Raw genomic sequence first — 24,112 nt, 5'->3', positions numbered from 1 at the left:
CCACCTCATTCCCCACTCTGCTGTTCCTTCATATCTAACCTGCCTACACTCCAATCCCATTTAGACTACTATTGAATCCTCTTCATTGATTAAAAGAAGAGGTGACCTAGTGAGATTCTATCTCTCCCTTCTCAGCCATTAAACTCCCACATTTAATTTAATTTCTTTAGTTCCTTAGCCACAGTTTTACCTGTGACTTTACATGAAGCCAGATTGTGCTGGTTGAATAAAGTTAGTTTTATTTTCATACCAGAACACTGTAGCTTTTAAAATCTTGGTATTGGCAATGAATATCTTGGTATCTTCATTGAACATCTTTGTTTGTTTGTTTGTTTGTTTACTTATTTATTTATAAAATTTGCCACCCAGCTCATATCCAACGACTGGGCAGCTTATAACAGAAAAACATGGACAAACAAATCATCCATCCACACAGTGGATAAAAAACACAGCAGATAAAAATATGAACAGATAAAATCAGAGAGAGAAGATGGCATAGAAGGGCACTGGATACTCTGGGGTGGGGTGGGGTGGGGACATTAACTCACAATTCGAAATGATTGTTCTATAGGCCTCATAATATTGTACTGGCAAGACCCCTCTCTCTAAGGACTCATGGTATGAGCTGTCCTGCAGAACGTATTTGTTAAGTGATTTAGATATACACCTCCCTCATCCACATTAGTCCTGGCTGTCCCAACAGGCCTGGGGCTAAAGATTTCAACCCCACTCGAATTGTATGACTGTTGTGTTTTTAATGATGTATCGTTTTTATGTCTGTGACTTGTTTGTCCTCCCTCCCCTTGAGTTGTGAGCCGCCCTGAGTCCCCCCAGGGAAAAGGGCGGCATACAAATAAAGCATCTCAATCTCAATCTCAATCTCACATGGGTATAAGAAAGGAAGGAGATACAGGACAATCAGACTTGCAAGAATCTTTATTGAAGCCACTCTCATTAAAATAGCCTTTGCAATCCTATGGAATTGTCTGGTGTATCTGGTAGAGCCGGCAGATTCTGACTATGAATTGATTTGAATCTTGTGAGGCTCAAGAAGTTATTTTGGACAGATCTCTATTTTGGTTGTGGAACAATTCCTGCAAAGATTTCTCCAGGACAACTTTTATGCTTCCAGCATAAGAAAAATTCAGGACTTAAAAAAATATATGACATATAGTACTTGACTTTGAATCCAACACATTTCTTCTTGGCAAGCTATCAGGGTTGGAGGGGTTTTTTGCCCCCCCCCCCGCCCCCAATGTATTTTTTTTCTTTTAATTCTCTTTTATGTGTTTCTGAATTACTTCAAATTTTGTTTTTAACACGATCCATTTGGAAGCATAATGTGAAAGACTGCTGCTGATACCTTTCAACATAACCAAACATACAGAATTGATGCCAGATCTTAAAACAATAACAACATGTTTGTCTGTACATTTCCTAATTGGTATTCTAGTGAACTATCAGCAGAAGGCTCTGTTTCTTGATGATAAATAATTATATGCTTAGCATTATTGTTTATATACATCATTTTTTTACCTGAGACTGTTTTTAGTGTTGTAGCTAATTAGACCACATGAAGGATGCTCTGTTTTCCTAGGCTTACAAAGTTCTTATTATATGCATATTACAGTGAAAATGACCCACTTTCATGGAAACTCTTCCTTTTCCATGCTTGGTGTTTACTTTGTGCAATGTGAGCCAGTTTGGTGTAGTGGTTAAGATGCTAGCCTAGAAACCAGGAAACTGAGTTGTAGGCCACCCTCATCTAGCCAAAGTTGGCTAGATGACTTTGAGCCAGTCACTCTCTTTCAATCACCTTACAGGATGGTTGTGGAGAAATAGGAGGAGGAAGGAGTATTATCAGGGGTGGGCTGATGGGGGTTCACACATGTTTGGATGATCCTCTAGCTAGGATTCTGCCCAGTTCGGCAAACCCCCAAATGTCATCCCTGGCTGGCCACACTCACCCTGTCCCTCCCTCCTCGCCGCCCCAAGAGTCTCCATGTGGCCCGTTTATCATGCCAGGTAACTGCAGGACCTGTGCGGAGGCTCAGGGAAGGGGGCAAATGGGCCAACCAGAGGATCTGAAAGTCCGGAAACAGGCTTGTTTCTGGCCTCCGGAGGGCCTCGCCTGGGTGAAGCAGTTTTCACCTTCCTGGAGGCTCGAGGAAAGCTTCCGAAGCCTGGGGAGAACAAAAAATGCCTGCTGTGGTGCAGGAGGCCGATTAGGCCACATCCACCATGGCCACGCCCAACAGCAATGGGACAGTGAACCGGTTGCAGCAATTTTTGAAGCCACACCTGAGTATTATGTATGTTTGCCACCTTGAAGTAGTAAAGTGTTAACACTCAGAAAATACCCCCTAGAACAAAAATATTTATATATTTATATATATAGACATACCTACAGACAGACAGACTTTTTATATACTGTTACATATTATAATTTCCCAAGATTTGAATATTTGAATAATCTGCCATTTTCTAAGGTAAGAAATGGAGTCGCTTTTAAACATGAATCTTTTTCATTATGCTTCAAGAGTTAGTCTGAAAATTTCTAATTTTCTAATTGTTTTTTTTCCTGAATTAATCTTCAGATAAATGGCTTAAGTTTTTAAAAATTATTTTTATTTATGGTGAGCCATTACTTTTATTAATGTTCTTATGAATCTATGCAAATGAATAACCCAATTGTTTTCTAACATATGTACACATTTCTATGTTCTATTTATAGTAAAAGAAATCTGGAATATTTGAAACTGAGAATCCTAGTCTAAAATAAATATATTCCATAAATTCTGATAACTACTACAATAGTGCAATAATGGCTGAAAATAATAATTATTATAGGTATTATGATGCTGCTAACCTCAATAAGAACTAGAATGATTTTTTTAATAGAATACTTTAAAAGAGCTTATAATTTCATGACAGTTATATGAAAGGAGTTTTGTAGTTATAGCTGTCTCTGCTAACAAAAGATTTAATGTTCCATTAATATAGACCTTAATTTAACGGTGTGAAGTATGAAGATAGTAGAAGCATGATTATTTTTAAATTAAACTTCAGTCTTCCACATTATAGCTATTTCAAAAGTTATGGCTGAGTTCAGCTTATGTTTATAGTTTGGTAAATTACTACACAATGATATGTAATCTTACAGGTACCATATCTCTAAGTTCTTGGGCAGTATATCTTTCCTTCTCTAGATTTGTGCAAAAGACTGATTTCTCAACATATGAAGGAAGAATTCTATGTAAGGAAACATACCTTTTCATATTTATTTATTTATTACTTGTATCTTAGTGATTACATCACATTCTTGATAAAATCAATTCTTGTGCAGGACAGACATCACATGAAAAAGTTTTTGAAATGTTTTAAAGCCATAAAATTAGTGGCAGGTATTAAAGAATTGAAAAGTTCTGGTTTATGATGTGTGGTAATGTATTCAATTGTACAGTGCCCAGGAAAGGTTTTGTATTGCCAAACGGAGAAATTTCTGAAGCGTGCATGATTTTCAGTGAATCTGATCTATGGCATGCATGAGACATGAGTGGGATTCTACTGGTTTGGACCAGTTCGCCCGAATTGGTAGCTCCCATGATCAGCGGGGAGCAAACCAGTTTGCTTCCACGATCAAATGGGCCCGCCTGCCCACCCCTGTGCTTTACCTATTTTTATCTTCGTAGCTGAGTCGCGTGGCAGAGTGGATCGCCACACCTCAGTTGTTTTCCTCCCAAGCAGCAATCCGGAAGGTAAGTATTTTTTGACCTGTTCGCGTGCACACAGTGTGCATCCTGGCGTGTGTGTGCTCTCAGCAAAGCAGTTGTTAAACTAGTAGGATACCACCCCTGATGAATCATGATGAACTTCAGGGAAGCAGTTTGTTTTTAAAACACTATCATCAGTCAGACGAAACTATTAACCATTTGAATTAAGACTATTTCCATTGTCAGGTTGGACACAGAAATGAATGAATAATTTCAAAATGACAAATGTGTTACAATTAGTTTTAAATCATTTATGGCTCTCTACGCCTTTCTCAGCCACAAGTTGTAGCCACGTGTCTTTAAAGTCTTTAAGTCATGTGTTTGCAACTACAAACATAACTTTGAAAAAGTTGCACTTGTGGCACTTCACAAACGTGCTGCTTGGGAAAGCCATTCTATCTTTTATGTTTACCGAAATCCTCTCCTTTCCCTAAATGGCGTTTGGTAACACTATTGTGAATGTGTTGATGCCTGAGAAAGTGCAATGTGGAAGAACTGTGCATTGTTGATAATAAAAATTATTTAATGGCAAAAGGTATTTAGTCTAGCTGGCAACTTTCGAAGGATAGATTTCTGCACTAGAATAAAAATGGAGCCATTATAGACTATTTGAAGTAAACCCTTTGTCATCTTTAAAATTGGTTTGTGATTATGATACAGTAATATTTGTAAGCTACTGTAAGGGGATTGTAAATGGGAGTGACAAATATTAATCAAGTACTCTTCCTTCCTTTAATACCTAGTTTTTTTCATCAAATGTCCTGACAGCTGTATATAGGTTTTGCTGTAACCTTTTCCATGAATGCTGCTTTCAGCAAGAAAATATACAATATTTTTCGGAGTATAAGACGCACTGGAATATAAAATGCACCAAGATTTTGAAGAGGCAAATTAACAAAAAAAGTAGGTTGGTAGATAGAGGGAAAGAGAAGGAGAGAAAGAAAGAGAGAGAAATACAGTAGGTAGGTAGGGAGAGAGAGAGAGTAGGTAGGTAGGTAGATGTTTCCAGGTGTATTTATCCAGGTGTTAGAGAAGGAAATCGCTGACAATCTGCAGCACCTTAAGACTTTGTTTCTGTTGGCACAGCACTTGATCAATGTAATTCTCATCAATCAGTTAAAGAGCTTTCCAAAAGGAAAAAAAAAGTTTTTGCACTCTGCAAACTTCCCCAAAATGGCCCCATTTTGCAAAAATGGGCCCCCTTTTTTTTAAAAAGGCATGAATAACTGGGGAGGGGGCTTGCAGAATGCTCCTAGAGAGGTGGTGGGCCAAAAACGAGCAAAGAATGGCCCATTTTTCGTGAAAACGGACCCATTTTTTTTTCAAAATAAATTGCATGCATAGCCTTCTGGAGGCTTATAGAGTGCTGCTAGGGGCTGGAGGGGGGCAAAAAGCCTGTTTTTCACTCATTTCTGCCTTCCCCAGCCCCCAGGAGCTCTCTGAAAGCATCCATAAGGCGATGCACAGCCATTTTGGTGAAGAGGGCGTGGTTTTGGGAGGCAAAAAATGCTGTATTCAGTGTGTAAGATGCACCCAGATTTTCAGCCTCTTTTTTGAGGAAAAAAGGTGTGTCTTATACTCCAAAAATACGGTAAGTCGTCGACTTATAACAGTCATTTCATGACCATTCAGTGACACAGAAGCATTGAAAAAAGTGACCTATGACCATTTTTCATACTTAACCCATTGCAGCACATGGTCACATGATCAAAATTCGGATGTTTGGCCATTGACTCATATTTATGATAGTTGCAGTGTCCTGAGGTAATGTGATCACCTTTTGCAACCTTCTGATAAGCAAAGTCAATGGGGAAGCCAGATTCATTTAACAGCCTTGTTCTTAACAATTGAAGTGATTCACAACAACAGTGGCAAGAAAGGTCATAAAATGGGGAAAAATTCACTTAACAACCTTCTCGCCTGGCCATAGAAATTTTGGGCTCAACTGTCAAAAATTGTGGCCTACCTGTATTTATAATTTATACATTTATATTCTCTCTATATATTTATAATTGCTACATAGGAAGTTTCTGTTGGTGGCCCACAAACCACACCTTAAAAACAATGTAATAACAATGTAATTAAACAAGCAATGAAAATTACAAAAAAAAAAATCAATAAAACAGTTCCAGGCTAAAAAAAAAGGTAAGTTAATAGGCCAGCATTAACAACAAGCTATTAAAATAAACAAAAAGTTATCACATATAAAAATTATTTAATCAATGATCAGAACAATAAAAGAGTTTGGACAGTGAAGTTGCAGTATAATAAGATAGCAGAATAAACACCAATTTAATACTTTATGTAAAATTTTATGACATAACATGTAGCCTAACTCACCCTGGAAAATAATACAGTAACCAACAGATTGGAAGAGGTAAGTCTACATACCAGTATCAAACAGCATTTAACTAATTATTAATTAATTATTCACCAGATATTTGGTGTTACAAGAACTACTGATTTAATTATTTTCATATCTTGTTTTTTTAATCTGTTTCCAATATGAGCAAAACCTTCATATTCTACTGGAAATAGCTGCTCCTAGAAAGACGTTTGAATGACTTATTTTGAAATGTGCTGCCATGTAGAAGTCATTTTATAATTACTTTAAAAAAATCGGAGATATCAGAAATCGCCCTGAAACCCCCAGTTGCACAAGGAGTTCGTTGAAGAAAGATGATATATCTCCCTGATGTTTAAGTTACCCTTCATATTTTACAGCTATTGTATTTCCAATTAGATGGAATAGCTACTGCCACTGTTGTATCCAGTGTCTCCTCTCTCTGTCTCTTTATGTATTTATGTGTGTGTAGGCACGCAAATGTACTCATGTGTCCATTCAAGCATATCCAAATGTAGAACACTGTCCAGACAAGTCCCTGCAGTTTCCTTGGCAAGTTTCTTTCAAAAGTAGTATGCCCTTACCTTCTTCCTAAAACTGAGAGAAAGTGACTGGCCAAACTGGCTTTGTGGCCAAGTTAGGATTAGAACTCATGGTTTCCTGTTTCTAGTTTGATATCTTAACCATTGAAGAAAAGAATATACCTTATTTTTTGGAGTATAAGACGCACATTTTTTCCTCAAAAAAGAAGCTGAAAATCTGGCTGTGTCTTATACATTGAATACAGCATTTTTTTGCCTCCCAAAACCCCGCCCCCTTTGCAAAAATGGCCTTTAGGGTAGCCTTTAGGAGCGCCTTTAGGAGCTTTGCAGAGTGCTCCTAGGGGCTGGGGAGAGCGAAAATGAGTGAAAAGCAGACCTTTTTTGCTCAATTTTGCCCTCCCCCCCCAGGCCCCAGAAGCACTCAGACCGCTTCTGAACTTTGTGCTATGTGTGCCCTTTGTGCTATGTGTGCCCCCCCTTTTTTTTTTGACAAAAATGGGCCGTTTGGGGGAGGTCTGCAGAGTGCAAAACTTCTTTTTTTTAATTTGCCTCTTCAAAACCTTTGTGCGGCTTATACTCTGGTGCGTCTTATACTCCGAAAAATACAGAAAATACTTTTGTTTCCACACGGAGACCGCTTCTGAACTTTGTGCTTGAAATGGAAAAGAATTAAATTTTGATTTTGGGTTTTAGACTGATAGATCCTTATAGAAATGGCTAGTTCATATTACAAAAAACCAAAAAGTTTTAATTTGATGTTAATGTCCTATTTTCCTGCAAGAGAGAGTCAGAAGTCAATGCTTCTTTTTCCTAAACCTTCCTCACTTTTCTCCCCCCACTTCTCCCCAATGTTTTCCTATTTTCTTTTGTATTTTATGTCATATTTTATCTTACAACTCAGTAAAAGTGTTGAGGGAAAATTAACCATTACACCAAACCGGCTTTCATACAGCACATGCTGATGTTCTAATCAATAATTATTTTGTTTACAATCTTTTGTTATAACTTCTCAAGGCATAGATTTGAGGTCTCTATATGTATGTGATGTCCATATACCTCAAAAGAAATAGCAAGGTTAAGTCAATCTAACATACAATTAGTAATTAAATTTGACCTTGAAGAACTCTGAATTGTCCAAAATCATATAAGAATTTCCTATTTTCTCATTTTCTGTTGATTGCATGCTATGTAATGGAGACAATTTTATACTGTTTATTCCAACATCTTAATTAGTGCCGAGAATGTTATGTTGATGAAAAATCAGACTTGTCTTTATTTCAACGATATTATTTTCCTCATTGCTGCCAAAATCTCCTCCTCTCCAGAAAATCCAATTAACAAAGTTATGATGAATAAGGTTGTTGCTATTAATGTCTGTTAGTCTGTTTACTCTTTCTGTACTTGCTTCACAGTCCTGCCATTGTCTGTGCGTAAAATACAATACAGTGTTAGCTTTAATCCATTTACTATATCTTGCGACTTTTGTGGTCCTGAAAACTTCCCTAGAATCTCTCTCAGTGTAGCCAACATTTATTTTATTGCCTTCAAATTTCTGTTCTTGTTCTATTATTGATATTAGTGAGCAAAAGCGACTTGTTTCTGATGTTGTAGATCCATTAATCCAGATCAACATTATCCACTATAAATTGTGAAAACCTATGTAATATAAGCATAATAACCAATTTAGTTGTATTTATTTTGTACAATGACAATGAAGGCTATACTATGAATCTTGGTATGTTTTTGTTGTTGGAAATTAGAAAATTGTGTCTTAGATTTCTTCTTCAAGTAAATTGCCAGGGTGATCATACAAATACAGATGGAAGTCACAATTTAGTGTTTTCCTACTTCTACATATTCTTGTTAATATTTAATAATGTAGAATATGCAAAAATGCAAAACATACAGCTATAACTGAAAACAAAAGTATGTTTTAGAAAGAAAACTGACTAAACTTGAAGTCAGAAAGGTCTCTTCAAGTTTACAGGATCTAATATGAATTTTCTAGAGTCCTGAGCTCTATGAAACAGAGATGGACACTATTAAGGTATTGTAATGTAGGGATTTGTTGTTATTATCAAAAGGGTTTGAGGCTTATAGAGATTTCAGACAGTTATTTATGGAATTGTTGTTTGCATTGAGAAACATAAAATTGTATATTCTGCATTATTAGAAAATTCTTGAACTATGAAATCTAGCATGTCAGGGAAGAATTTATAATTTACATTGTACATTTTCAAATTCAGGAGACAGATGGCATGTCAGTCACTTGCCTTATATATGTATTATATAAAAGTATATATAAATATAAGTAAAGTATAAAAGTATATCAAAAATATAAGCATCTAGCCGTAATGAAAGCTTCTGCAGTAATTTGGAATCTACTGTGTCTAAATTTATCTACCTTCAGTCATCCAACTAGTCAACTGGACTTCAAATATCAGAGCAATACTTCTGTCTGATTAAGAATGACAATTTTGGTGCTAATATACTTTATTTTGTGATTGAGAAAAGATGAACATATGAAAAAAGAATCAGTAAGCTTGTTCATTAACAAAAAGACATCAAGAGAAATCTTGTTGTATTTTAGGACTTTGAAAGTAGAAAAGGATTCAGGAGAAATGAGCTAAGAACAATAAGAATAATTAGCAGTACTACTACTGGTTGTAATTTTTGATAGCAAAATATATACCCTCTTATCTTGTGTTGTAAAGAAAGAGCTATTTGAGATTATAATAGTCTGAATTAAAAGCAAGCAAAAGTATATTATTCCTCCTTATATTTAAGTTGCTTAAAATAGAAGGCTAAATAATTAAAATTGATGATTGAAGTGTCTTCTTGAAAACCTTTGTTTCATAATGTAAAAGCTATCATTAATATTCAGCAAGCACATTCGTTAGCATAATTTTAAAGACTACTATCTCTTTCACATGTAATGTGAAACCGCTATAATATTGTATTATAGAAAGAAATGAAAATAACTATGTGAGTAATGTTGGTAGTAGTAAAATTAGTAGTGGAAATGCCAAAAATGTTTAAAAGGTACAAAATTTAAGTTTTATGAAGAGATTGGAAGCTAATTGCATTAATGTAATTATGGAGGCAGAAATGTACTTCGAAGAGAGCAACATGATTTAGTAATATTATCTTTGGTCCTTGTTTAGCTATACTTGATTATTTTTTTAGAAATGAAAAAAGCATAAGTTGTTTGGGCCTTTTGAACATGAAACTTTTAAAATGGTCTTTATTTAGAGAACTTTTAAAATGGTCTTTATTTAGAGAACAAAGAAAAAAGTCTCTACTTTGTTTTGGCAAATAATTTTCTTCTCCCCATTTAATTATAAATATGGTAATGTTAAAAAAAAAACCTGCTGGTGCAAGCATTAAAATGTATGCCTATATTAATAATATTTGGAATGATTAGACTGTTAGCTTCTTAAACGTATGAAAGGCTTTTTCATCAAATGAGCATTTTTTCATGTAATTGTTGTTTTCTTTATGTTGTTCAGGCTTGAACACCATCAACCATTTTATTAATTAACTTTTTCATTTAATTAAATTGAAATTTGCATATTGGGAAACCTCAAGTTAAAACCATATTTTAAGTTGACATGACAGAAGGGATAATTTCTTTTTTCATGAAATCCAAGGACGAACCCACTGCTAGAAAGAAATTATGTTTGATAATTCATTAAATTTGGTTAATACTACTTTAATATATGTTTAAAATAAATTTGTTTTATAGAACGCTTGATAGCCAGTTGAAAAATCTCAACTTTAGTTTCAACATATTTCAACTTATTTGTTTATAGTCATTTTTGCTCTTGGAAGCAAAATATGTTGGAAGCATATTAAGTATTCCTTGTTCTCCCCATTTTAATTTTAAATTGGATGGAGTGTATGATTGAAAATAATACGTAGTAAATATGGAGACCGAAACTCTTATCCTCTATTCACTTCTGTCAGCTGACACCTGTGCTGACAGAAGTATTTGGTACACAGATACAATCATGTGACTGAAACCCATTCTTCCAGGATAGGGAAAAAACATAAACAGCAACAACTTCCTCAAAGTTTTGTTCTTTCAAAAAAATAAACAGAACTTTGAGGAAGTTGTTGCTGTTTATGAATTGGGAAAAGAAGTGGGGTCTGCCATCTACCCAGCAGGTCTGGTAAATTGCCTGCACAAATTACCTGAAGAAGATGGGAAAGGTACAGAAAAAAAAATTGAATAGCAATGGCAATAGCACTTTAGACTTATATATCGCTTCATAGTGCTTTAAAAGTCCCTGTAAGCGGCTTACAGTGTCAGCATTTTGACACCAACAATCTGGGTCCTCATTTTACCAACCTCGGAAGGATGGAAGGCTGCGTCAACCTTGAGCTGGTCAGAATCGAACTTCTGACATTTGGCAGAATTAGCTTGCAATACTGCATTTTAACTACTATGCCACCCAATGACTTTTGCTTCAAATAGATGCTATTTAAGAAAAAGTAGATAATCAAGTTTACCAAAATAATGTTAGGATGTTGAAATTAATTTGCTTCTGAATGCTTTTAAGTCTTATTGTGTCTTCTTATTTCTGCATGACTAGGGCACCCCATGGAAAATCAATAAACAATGCTGACTTTGTTTTTATTAATTTCTTGCTATTTTTTATTCTTGGAAACAAAAAAAAATGGTGCTTTACCTTGTTAATTATAGCAAACCATCATCATCGTGGTTTTGCAAGAACCCTGCATCCATTTGTCTAAATTGGGCTTCTTATTTTATTTTTTTAGTTTGCTTTTTAAAAGTTTGATTTTGTTTATGTCTTGCAAGATTTTTTTTTCCCTAAAGTGATGGAGAAGAGGAAGGACAGAAACCTCTAGGACTTGAATTATCAAATTTTTTATGTAAACCATACATATTTTAAGATTTAGAGGCCAAGAGGCAAAATCAAGGTTATTATATACTTATGTAGCAAGAGAGCAAAGATTTTTATTTGATAAAATTCAAATAATAATACTGTATATACCTGTATATACCTTTTTGTAATACAAAAATGCTAATGCTGATCTGTAATTGAATTTAAGTATTTTATATATGAAAGTGTCTTTTACACAAATATGTATTGTTGATATTGCTATCAATGCATGAACATATGATTTTAATTGAACATATTAATTGCTTGGAAGGCGTTTATAGACTTATTGGATCTTCTCTTGAAGCTTGCCTTTTAGCATATTATTACATTGCAAATTAATTGCAATTGATATTTAGGTGGAAGCTCCTCAATTGCATGGTTAAATAGAGTTTGAAAATATGAGAATTTTTTTTGCACTTGCATCAAGGTGTAGAAACTGCTACTAGAAGTTTGGATTGGACTTGGAAGTCCGAGGTGGCGCAGTGGTTAAATGCAGCACTGCAGGCTACTTCAGCTGACTGCAGTTCTGCAGTTTGGCTGTTCAAATCTCACCGGCTCAAAGGTTGACTCAGCCTTCCATCCTTCTTGGGTGGGTAAAAATGAGGACCCGGATTGTTGTTGGGGGCAATATGCTGACTCTGTGAACCGCTTAGAGAGGGCTGAAAGCCCTATGAAGCGGTATATAAGTCTAACTGCTATTGGAAGATTTATCTGCTGCAAAGTTGTGCGACAATGGAGACTTTGACTCTTATTTAACTTTTGACAGCAAAATCAGAATAAACCATTACTACTGGGAAGTGGTAGGGTGCTGTAGGGTAGGGCAAGTCATGTTATTCAACTTCTGTTTCTGGAAAAAAAATCTTGGAATTGATTATGGTTAAGTCTATGAGAGTGAAAGAAATTAATCATTGACACTACTGGTTCAATAGATTCAAATATTTTCTGCAAAGTGCCTGTTGATGAATAGTACAATGAATAATCATTCATTTTAAATACATTACATTTTAACAAGCTTTGCAAATTTGTCCAACTAAGCTTTTTTCTGTTCCACTTATATTTTTAACATCATCAGTTGTAACACAACAGACTCTGTTTAAGATTGTACGGGAATCTTTTCTATGAAAATATTCTGTTCTGTAGTTGTTTCATGCAGACTACTCATAGAGACTAATTCTCCAATGATCTCAGTGTCAGCATTGATTCCTCAAATAAACAAGAACTCATCAAGAAAAACCATTCAAATCATTTCCCTTGTTTTTAATTGACTATTGATGTTACTCCCAGTGTCCACAACTTTTCAAGCAACTGTTTTCATCAAAAAGCTAATAGTCTTAAACAAGTTTATAAGTATAATCTTTATTGTCATTGTACTTAACTACAACGAAATTATTTTCTATAGATAGATTTTTTTCAGCTGCTGCATTCAAACACAATTTCATTAATCACCATTGGTAAATGGCTTTTCTTACTTGACCAACAAATCAAACTTGCTATAGCGGCAGCCTCATTTTCATTTTTTATTATTGTGAATTTATTATCATTTTTGTAATGTTGATAACATAATAATCAGTATTCCATTATATGACAGTTGAAGTTCACTATTCTTTTCTTGACATGATGATATCCATGGGTAAGAAAAAATAAATATTGCAACATGGCAATATGCATAGCACTTGAAACCTTGTTGTAACTGCATTATTGCAATTTGTAGTGCCCTGAACAGCAGTGCAAAGTGGTAAAAATGTCACATATGGTTTCTGTCTCAGCTACTCAGTTCTTCTGTTATAGTGTGAAAGCAGCCATAACAATATATCAACAAACAAGCGTGGCGGTGTTCCAATAAAACTTCATTTATCGACCCTGAAATTTGAATTTCATATAGGTGAAACAAAAGTTCTTTTTCCAATCATTTTAAATTGGAAAAGCATTTTACCTTGTGGACCATACAAAAACAGGCAGTGGGGCAAATTTGGCCCTGTAGAGTATAGTTTGCCAACATGTGCTTTACACATCTAGAGGGATTCCTTTGCCGAGAGGGAAGTAAAAATATGGGCCCCCTCTGCTCCTAATCCTAACATCTTAATTATTCTAATCACACTGACTATGATAAAGATATTGCTGCTGGCAACTGAAAAAGAATACATGTTTCATTTCATTCTTGACCAATACGAAGAGTATAATATTCCTATAATAAGGCCTTGAGCCAAAAATGGGATGTGGAGGCTGAAAATGGGGTGCACAGCGGTGGCAATAGGCAATGGCAATCCCTGCAACCTGAAACAGCTGATGGTCAGGAGGCTGATCCAACCGAGTATCAACTGCTTGTGCTAATCAGGCTGTGCCGAACCTGAAACTGAAACAAGCTGTTTGCTGCAAGGAGGCAAATTGCTGGGAGGCAGAGACCAAAGGGTGGGGACCGGCGGGTGGGCTGGGCTACATTCAGTTATAAGATGTACCAAAATTTTCACCCTCGTGGATGGGGGGGAGTGCATCTTACACTCCGAAAAATATGTATTTATTTATTAGAAAGTTCTTTTTCTTTTGTCCTAACAAAACCTTTAGCGCAGTCATACATCAAACAGCAGAAAAGATTCATAAAAGTAAGTTTCTTATATGATACATACAATAATCCAATTTTGTAAAATATTCAAGATAGCACATGCATAAACTAAATGGAGTTATTAAAGTAAACTTTTAATTACATTCTTACAATTATAAGATATATGATCAAAACACATTTTCAGGCAATCCTGTATATATCTGGCTGGAGGTAAGTCCCACTGAATACCAAATATATAAACAGAGACAGGATTGTAGTTTGGGTCCCTCAAAATTATATTTTTATGTTTTATTCTGAGAGGAATCTTTTGTTATATTAGGGTCAATCACATTTTAACACTTGGAATCTAATTTTTTGCGTTAATTCTACTCACAACTGTCTAGTAACATGATGCCAAACTTATGGCACATGTGCCCAAAGTGGCACACGAAGCCATGTCGCTCAGCACATACAGCCTTGTCTGTTTGTCATCTGGGTTTCTGGCACGCATGTGCACACCACAATCAGCTGTCTTTCACAGCGTGCAGCAGTGCCGAAAACTGTTGTGTGCATATGCACCAGCCAGTTGATTCTCAGGTGCGCATGTGCGCCAGAACCCAGAAGTTCAGCTTTTCCACAGTCTGATCCCCTTGCATTCGCGGCAGTGCCGAAAACCCAAAGTGGCACACGAAGCCATGTCCGCTCAGCACATACAGCCTTGTCTGTTTGTCATCTGGGTTTCTGGCACGCATGTGCACACCACAATCAGCTGTCTTTCACGCGCGCAGCTGTGCCAAAAACTGTTGTGTGCACATGCACACTGACCAGCTGATTGTCGGGCACGCATTCACGCTAGAACCCAGAAGTTCAGCTTTTCCGAAGTGTGGCCCCGACGAACGTGCATATGCGTGCATGACGTTTCCATGCGACCTTTTCACTATCACTGGTCTAGTATAATCTCTTATGCTGTGGCTCAAAAGAAAATGAGTCCACTTGCATATTAAAATGTTTGGAAATACCGACATAAAGTTGAACTAATGAGGATGCCATCTACACAGTAAGAACAGGTTAGTGTAATTTTCTTGCAGAGCTGCAAAACATTCAGATGAGATGCTTTATATGCATAGCGCATGAATGAAGTTGCTGTCATTGAAGTAACTGCACAGGAGCGCCTTTGATTTGGTAGCATTATGTGGAAATCACCCATTGTGTTTTAGTAATTGGATTACTGTGGTTCAACAAGCTGTGGTTTAAAATGTTGACTTGGTGTTGTTACCTGTCAGTTCAGCCATTGTAGCCAGCAGATATACAATAATTAGTAAAGTTGTTTTCTTCTTCCTGCCTAATGTACATTTGTGGCTTCTATGACACTTTTTTCTGGGATTGTTAACAGCTAATGTTTAGCAAACAATAAGAGAAAGGTGCATTGTGGTAAACTGGATTTAATATAAAAGAATTTGATTGTAACAATAGTATGAGCACAACTTGTACAACAACAGAGTGCTTCGGTACACATTTTGTCAGAGTGAGCAATAATTAACTGTTTCATTGGAATGAACCCAAACCATTTTGAGAAATAACCAACAAGAGTGATTTCAACCACAACAATCACAAAATCTTTGTAGTATTTTAATTAAACCTTCAGTTTTATTACTTGTTGTAGAGCAGTCAGTACAGATGGATTGCAATATTTAATAGTTGAAGGTGGTACAAAATGTAATTTTTGACTGATTTTTTTTCTCCCCACCCTATCTCCAAATTTTGTAAACATGTTTATAATCCTAGTAGCAGTCTTAACAGTTACTTGTGGAATAATGAATTGTGCTGTAATTAGGTTATGCTAATGAAGAACACTGTTGCATGCTATGAATTTTATTCTGAAAAATTAAAATACAAATTATGATTCCCTATTTGTGATAAATGAACTCTCTAAATTCACTTTCATTCATCCAGAAGTGTTTCTATTAGCAAGGCACCAATATGTTTAATGTTCTCAACTTTGTGGAAGTACTTCTTGCCAGAAATGGTTAAGGGCACCTAGTAAATCACAACCAGAAATAAAATTCCTCTTAAGGAGCATTGTTTCATACATTCCCACTTCTTAATATTTTTCTGTGGCTCTGGCATGGCTAAATGAAATCTATCATTCTTATTTTTTGTAACATTGGTTGCGAATGATTGAAAATGTTTTATAACGGGTTCTTCGTCTGAGGGGAATTGATTCAGAGTTGTATTTAAACTTAAAACCTTAAGAATTTGGTAACCACTGTGGTGAAAGGAGGGTCAAGATAATTTTGAAAATGAACGTGCTTTGTGAATTAAAACATTCTTGTTCTCCTCAAATGTATATTCGTATTCATTCTGTTTTCTCTATTGTTTCATGTGAGTGTATTCATATGTATGTGCAGTATAAGACATTTCTAGTGTTTAACTCGTTTCTGGTAACTGGCAATTTTCAAAGCTAACCTCATTCAACAGGAAAATAATACAGAGGATAACCCATTATTATCTTATAAACTTAATATTTATTGTAAACCAGTAAGAGACCTTATGCTCAGTGGCAGAAAAAGTCAAGTTATTTTTTTTAAAGATGCCCTTGAGGTCTCAAACATTCTGTTTTGCTGCAAATACCTATTTTGCTACTCACCTGAAAACAGTTTTAAAGGGTCATAGAGTCTGTGGATAAATCTGAAGCAAGATAAAGAGAAGGTTAACTTGTGTTATGTCTTGAAAGCTGCACTGAATACAGAAGGACTTCTTTGGCAAACATTTATATCTGAAAAATTAGGAGAGAAGTGTTTTCTCTGTTTTTGGTGGTGAACCAAGAAATGCTGCACTATTCCATGGCTTTTGAAACTAAACCAAAATACAGAGTGTGTGATGAAAACTGCCACTGGAAACTGGAGAAAATGAGAGACATTGCTTTGAGACATTGTAATTGGAGACTTTGGCCTAGTAAATATTGATGAAGATGCAAGCTATTTGTATAGGAAAATTTTGGTACTTAATTTTTATTAGTTTATCAAAGCATAAAATACAAAGAAAAATGGTAAATTGTTTCTACTTGGAAACCACTTCTGGACTTTGTGCTTCAGCTAGGAAAAAATACATTGACGTTAGGTTTTGCTGAATGGATAGGTTGTTGTTATAGAGATAGCTAGTAGTATATAGTATACTATTAGGTAAAGTAAAAATTGAGGCTGTATCATATTCTACTGCACTAAAAAGAGTCAGAAGTCAATGCTATTCTTTCTTTTTCTCTTTATACTTTTCCTTTTCCCTCCCCTCCCCTCCACTATCCCTTTATTTTTATTTTTTTGTATCGTATATTTTGATAAATCATTGGTGTAGGAATCGATGGGTATATCAACCTCTAGACTGTTGAAGCTAGTTAAATTCATTAAAGTTTATTGTATTTTAATAAAAATTGGGAGATAGTTCTGCATGAATGAACTGACTTACAATCAATTTTGAACTTTTTAATATTACCATCACTATTAGAAAGCCAAGTAAAACTGCTAGTACCACTTAACAAAAATCACCTTGCAGTGATTTGGGATATATCTGCACGTTAATTACAAATCCCTTTTTGCTGTTATTTAGTTTCACCATTATTATAAGAACAACAATACTAAAAAAGAAAAGAACATAAAAAGTTGGCTTTTTGTTCTTTTCTTGGCTGATTTACTGGGTTATCTGAGCTTAGTTAGAACATGAATCTGAAACTTTCAATATTCCTGGAGATCATAACAATTAATCTCTTAGACTATGGTATACTTTGTCTGTTACACCATGAAATTAACCAATTTATTTCTTTTATCACTTAACTGTGTTTTAAACTCCTCCTTGGGGATGAACCACAATTTTATTGCACATGATGATACCATTGATACACACACACACACACACACACACACACACACATACACAGAGAGAGAGAGAGAGAGACAGATACATCGTAACATAACATAACATAACATAACATAACATAACATAACATAACATAACATAACATAACATAACATAACATAACAACATGTGCTGGAAGATTTTCATCTTTTCCAGATTTTGTATTTGTATGCCAAAGTATTTACAAATTTCACAATGGCTTGTAGGTTTTTTAATCTCTCTATATAAAAATGTGTGTGTGTGTGTGTGTATTCCAGCATAATTCTGGAACGCCTTGAGCAATTTCAACCAAACTTGGTACACAGATGACTTACTCTCTGGAAAAAAAATATTGTGGGGGTAAAATACCCTAACACCCCTTGGGGTGTGTGTTCTGTTAAGATATAGCTTGTTGTGCCTTAAAATGGCTTCTATTGTACTGCTGTAAAATAGCTATTACTATGCAGGGCAGTGGAGTTGACATGGTAACATCTTCACAGTTCTCCACAAGGGAGTTCCTCTGGTAAGAGGGAAAATCGAATATTAGAAATTACGTTTGGTCCAGACATTTCCCCCCTATACAAAAATACCCAGGCAATGCTGGGTTATCGGCTAGTATCTAATAAACTGAATTCCCAAATATTTATGTTGATCAACCAAAGCTCACCCCTTAGTCAAATTGCATACTTGGAATGTTAGTCCTTAGCAAAGACATTCACTTTAACCTTCATAGTTAAATTTAATTAAGATTTTGTGTGTTTGTGTGTGTGTGTGTGTGTGTGTGAAATCTTCTGTTTGTCTCCCACATCTATTGACATTCTTTGCCTTTTCTTTATTTCAGAAGAGGATTTGGAAAAAATTTGATGTTTCCAGTCTTCTATTGAGGTACTGCAGAATATTGAAGCTGACAGTTTCTGGTGCATGAGCAAACTGCTTGATGGCATTCAGGTGAATTGATTTCTCTTTTCTAACCAGTGGGCATATTTCATTTGCATTTGGGTTTGGAAGTACATTTGAAATGTTGAAAAACAGGCAGTTGATAAATAGGATGTAGCAGTTGGTTTCATTCATTGGTATAGGGCTACCTGCCTGATTCTTCCTAGTAAAAATAATTTATCAGGAACTGGGCCATTATCATTTCTGGGGTACATTAAAAAGATACTTTCCCCCCTCCCAATAAATCAATTCATTCTTCCTTTCTATGACTGAAACAAAACTATTTTGCCACACATTGGTAGGCATTTTTAGTAGATAAGAATGTATATGGCATCTTTCTAAACAAGGTGGCCTTATCAGTATTTTCTTTAAAATAAGAAGCCTAAATCAAACTGCAATGCTCAATAATAGTTAAAATGCGAATATTACAAAATGATAAATTAATAGAAGCAATACGAACAGAAATAGGATTAATTAAAAGATAGCTCAGCACAGATACAGAGAATTATATTAAAGTACTCAAGGTTGCTCTGTACCTTTTCTCAGTGTGTTGTGTGTAATTGCCATGAATATATTTCAATCAAAGATGAGACCAGTGGTCATTGTTTGCTGTTAATTCATATCTAACCCAATGAATTGATATCAGAAGAGATCAGTAGAGTTAAGCCTTGTATTTATACTTCCCATTTGAGCAGTCCGATTTCTTTTTGGAATAGCTGCAAGTATGAGAATAGTATTTTTAAATCATTCCATCTAGAAGCTGGCGTCATGTAGAATGCATTGTGATGCCTTACATTAAATAGGCTTGTATCAATGAAAGCAGTCTTTGAATGGCCTAGTTTTTAAGCATCCCCTAGCGCGGCCATGAATATACATGGGGTGAAATAAAACTTCCATGTAGATAGATAGAATAAGGCAATTTCTATCTGGGGAAAAAAACACCCCTTTAATTTTAATAAGAATTAGTTTGTGAACCATATTGTATGATCCTGTGCTGTCAGAATAATTTTGTTATTGACAGATGCACTTTTCTCTGTTTGCAACTACTGCTGTTTGTGAAAATGTTCCCTTTTGCATTGTTTTTACCATTCCTTTCTGTTGTTTCTTAATCATCACAAAACATATCTATTTGTCAAGAGATTGATGTATAAAGCATTTTGCGTAGCATCCAATAAGGATTTTTAGATGGGTTTTAGGTTTGAAAAAAAGTGGATTGAAAGCTTTAATATAGCTTGGGCATTCTTCTCTTTTAAAGTATTGAAAGGAAAATCTGCACCATGTAGTTCTTTTTGAAAGCACAGAAATACAATTACCTCACCCGCCTAGAATTTTGAAAATCATTTTCTTTATAGACAATATTCTGCCATTGAGGACCTATATATACAGTATATATTCCCAGCAAGGGTATGGCTAGCTGATGAGAGCTAAATAGCTTGAAATAGATCTATACTACTCTCCCTTTATTTATCAGCATAAGTATAACATTATATATATATATATATATATATATATATATATATATGTGTGTGTGTGTGTGTGTGTGTGTGTGTGTGTGTGTTGTGTGTGTGTGTATATATATATATATATATATAATATATATATATATATATATATATATATATATATATATATGTCTGTATGTATATATGCATGTATATATAGGTTCCCACTACTGTTTCAACTGGAATGAAAATTCTTTTCAGATATTTAGCATGGCATACCTAGAATTCTTAGATACTTTGTCCAAAGAAGCTGACTTCTTCGGTTACAGAATAATGGAGCATTTACAATGCATTTCCTTTTTTTAACAATATATTGTTGGCTTTACTATAAAGAAGTTATCTTGACAATTTCTCTTGTTTGCAATATTGATGTCATGTCAATCCTTTTTGCTGAAGTAACAAGCATAGCAAACATAACATATCAATGAGTCTACATTCTCCCTACTTCTGCTATCTGTTGATGTATTTATTTCCTCTTGGGTGGTATGATTTCTAAATTTTTATTTTTCTATTGTTGGTGATGCATCAATTAGAGAAAATGTATCTTGCTTAAATCGGCCAGATGGTTCCATTGGTGAATGACAGATCTTAACAGTAACCAAGTGATTATAATTACTAAAATATTTCTTTTGGTAACTTCGTTATTTTGTTGTTGGTCATTTATCAAAGATAAGAGGAACTGAAAGAAGGTGGTGTCTAGAAATGCATTGTTCATTTAACTAGATAAAGTTTTTTGAAGCATCTTTTTTTGTACCTCTTGGTCAACAGGTAATGTTTAAAATGTTTTTTCTCCTAGGATAACTATACCTTTGCTCAACCTGGTATTCAGAAGAAAGTGAAAATGCTGGAAGAGCTTGTTAGCCGGATTGATGGTAAGCCTTAAAAACTAAGGGGAACTTGAATTGTGCCTTTTGGAGAGTGTTCAAATACAACCTTGAACAGTACCATACTAATCAATCAATCTATGGTTGTGACCACAGTTGTGACATCCTTATATAGAATAAAAGAAAAAAGAAAATAATTAGGAAAGAAGACTCGAAAATATAACAAAGAAAAGACATATATAGGAGTTGAATTAAACTGTAACCATAGTAAAATTAAGAGCTTAAAGAATTATTTTTGAGTTTTAAAGAGAGCATGGCAAAGGAAGCAACCAGACTACTAACAGTTGAAATCTCATCTGCAAGGATGTAATTCTTGTCATTTGGCATCTGACCCCCTTAAAGCTTGTTTATCATTAGTATTTCCCCTCTAATTTAATCATAGAGAGGGTACTAGAGGATGTAATTGTTGGTGCCATCCACTTGGCTAACATTGCAAGAACAGAAGAATCTGTTACTGGAGGTTTACAAAATCTTTCTTTGGGGTCTGTAGTGGGCCTGGTTTGAAACTAAGCAGATGTAAGCCTTCCTCCATGAAGTGTTAATGATATTGACCAATATTGAGAGAGGCTTTTATTTCTTATAATGTGGTAAACAGATGAAACTTTGAGCCAGTATCTGGTTTGAAAAGTTATCTGAACTTTTATAACTGTTCCAGGAACAAAGTTCCTCTAAAACAGTGGTTCACAACCTGTGGGGTCGGGACCCCTTTGGGGGTCAAACGACCCTTTCACAGGGATCGCCTAAGACCATCAGAAAACACATATTTTGATGGTCTTAGGAACCGAGACATCAATTTTATGGTTGGAGGTCACCACAACATGAGGACTATATTAAAGGGTGGCGACATTGGGAAAGTTGAGAACCACTGCTCTAAAAGAAGCAGAGAATACAGTTGTAGGTTAGGAGATAGGAATTGGGTCCATTGATTTCTACCCATATAATGCAAAAGGCTGAGCTTAACTAAGGATTGGTTACCTTGCAACATTTTGCCCCCACCATGATGCAGCTTTTCTTAAGTAATGTGTTATCTTCAGCCAGTGTGGGGCACAGTGGCTTTTGCAAACTTACTGCAGGGTATCACCTAAAGAAAAGCTACTGGATCAGGAGTGTCAAACTCTATTTTATTGAGGGCCACATCATGATTTTGTGTGACCTTTGGGGGGGGTAGGCATGGGCTGGGTGGGCATGGCCAACTCGACATCATCCGTATCAGTGGCCTCTGTGGTGGCCCAGGCAGGGCTGGGGGAATCCATTGTCTCCAGTGAGGAAGGTAAGGGAGAGGGCCAAACCCTTGTTCTTTAGAGGAGCCTCACCATCCTCTCAGGCCACGTGAAGGATCCCTGGATGGTGGCGCAAGCTGTCCATAGCCCTAGGCAGCGGAGGGCAAGGAACTTTGTTTTGCTAGAATTCTAACAGCAAAAATGGAGCTCATGAGGTGAACTTCATTTTTGGCTGCAATGGCCTCCTGCAGCACCCTGCCAATGAAAATGGAGCTCGGGAGGGACACGAGTTCCATTTTCAGCTGTGATGTCCTCCTGCAGCACTCAGCCAACTAAAATAGCCACCACCAGGGTGTAGATAAGTTCCTAATTGCTAAGTGCCAGGCCAATGCACCTGTTTCCAGGGCGTCCCCATGAGCCAGATTTAAGCACCCCTCAGGCTGGATCTGTCCCCAGGGTTTGAGTTTGCACACCTGTACTAGATGATGAACCATTTTGTTTACATTTTATTAAATATGTAACCAACATTTAATTTAATCACTTTGCTGCAGACTGATTTCTGCTTACCAAAGGCAGCTTGTTTCACTGTGCATTAAGCTCAATAACTAGAGAATTTGAGATTATTTTTTAAAAATATAGCTGTTCCTTGATATTATGTGTTGTTTGTGTATTGCTTTGTTACAAGGAACCTATGAATATTTTTTAAATGGAATCCATTATTACCGCTTTGTAAATAACATATTTAATACTAGAAATAAATTACAAGGGATGGAAGGGTAGATTTAATGCTTTTACATGTTTAAAGGATCATTTTGAAACATTTTCTGCCTTCACTCTTAAAACAATTCCCATCATGAAATGCTGACTGTCACATTGCTAAAGCAGGATTTAATTAAATGAAATTCAGGAGATAATGCTTACCGGTTCTGAACATATTCTCTTGGTAGTTGGTTAAATTAATGAGCAAAATGATGCCAAGCAGAACTAAGCATATATTGTGACATTGCCTGTCAATTATTGGTGTGTGCCAAATAAATGCTATTCCTCAAATAGGCTAAGCCGGACAATCACTTGTATGGTTTAATGTGCAGTATATGCTTAGTTCTACCAAGATACTGTAACCCATGGTGATTTTTTTCTTTGTGCAATGGGGTATGCTAAAGCCGGGGTATCAAATTCGATTTCATTGAGGGCTGATCAGGGTGGTGTTTGACCTAAGGGGGACAGGGTGGTCATGGCCAGCTCAATGTCACTTATGGAGGGGGGGCTGTGGCAACCCGAGTGCTCTGGCAGCGAAAATGAACTCCCGAGCACCATTTTCCACTGTGATGGCCTCCTGAAATTCTCTGCCAGCCAAAACGGAGCTCGGGAGGGCTGTCCTCCTGAGCTCTTGCTGGCAGCGGCACCATGGGCCGGTCCTCTGTTGTATCGGGGTGGGCCCCGTGGGCCAGATCTAAGGAGCCTGTGGGCTGGATCCGGCCCCCAGGCCTTGGGTTTGACACCGCTGTGCTTAAATATTACATACATTTTATCAATGTTTATCATTATGTGAAGTTATGCATTATAACTAGTTTTAA

General features: G+C 35.9%; 1 protein-coding gene across 1 annotated transcript in view; it reads left to right on the top strand.

The window, feature by feature from the left end:
• Positions 1 to 24,112, top strand: part of TBC1D22A (TBC1 domain family member 22A) — a 116,933-nt gene that overhangs the window by 49,957 nt on the left and 42,864 nt on the right. The window contains 2 exon segments of the mRNA XM_032220955.1: positions 18,835 to 18,941; positions 21,228 to 21,303. Coding sequence (XP_032076846.1) covers positions 18,835 to 18,941; positions 21,228 to 21,303 — 183 coding nt within the window.

Source organism: Thamnophis elegans, chromosome 7, assembly GCF_009769535.1.
Source record: "Thamnophis elegans isolate rThaEle1 chromosome 7, rThaEle1.pri, whole genome shotgun sequence".
Taxonomy (NCBI): domain Eukaryota; kingdom Metazoa; phylum Chordata; class Lepidosauria; order Squamata; family Colubridae; genus Thamnophis; species Thamnophis elegans.
This window is presented reverse-complemented; position numbering and strand designations above follow the sequence as displayed.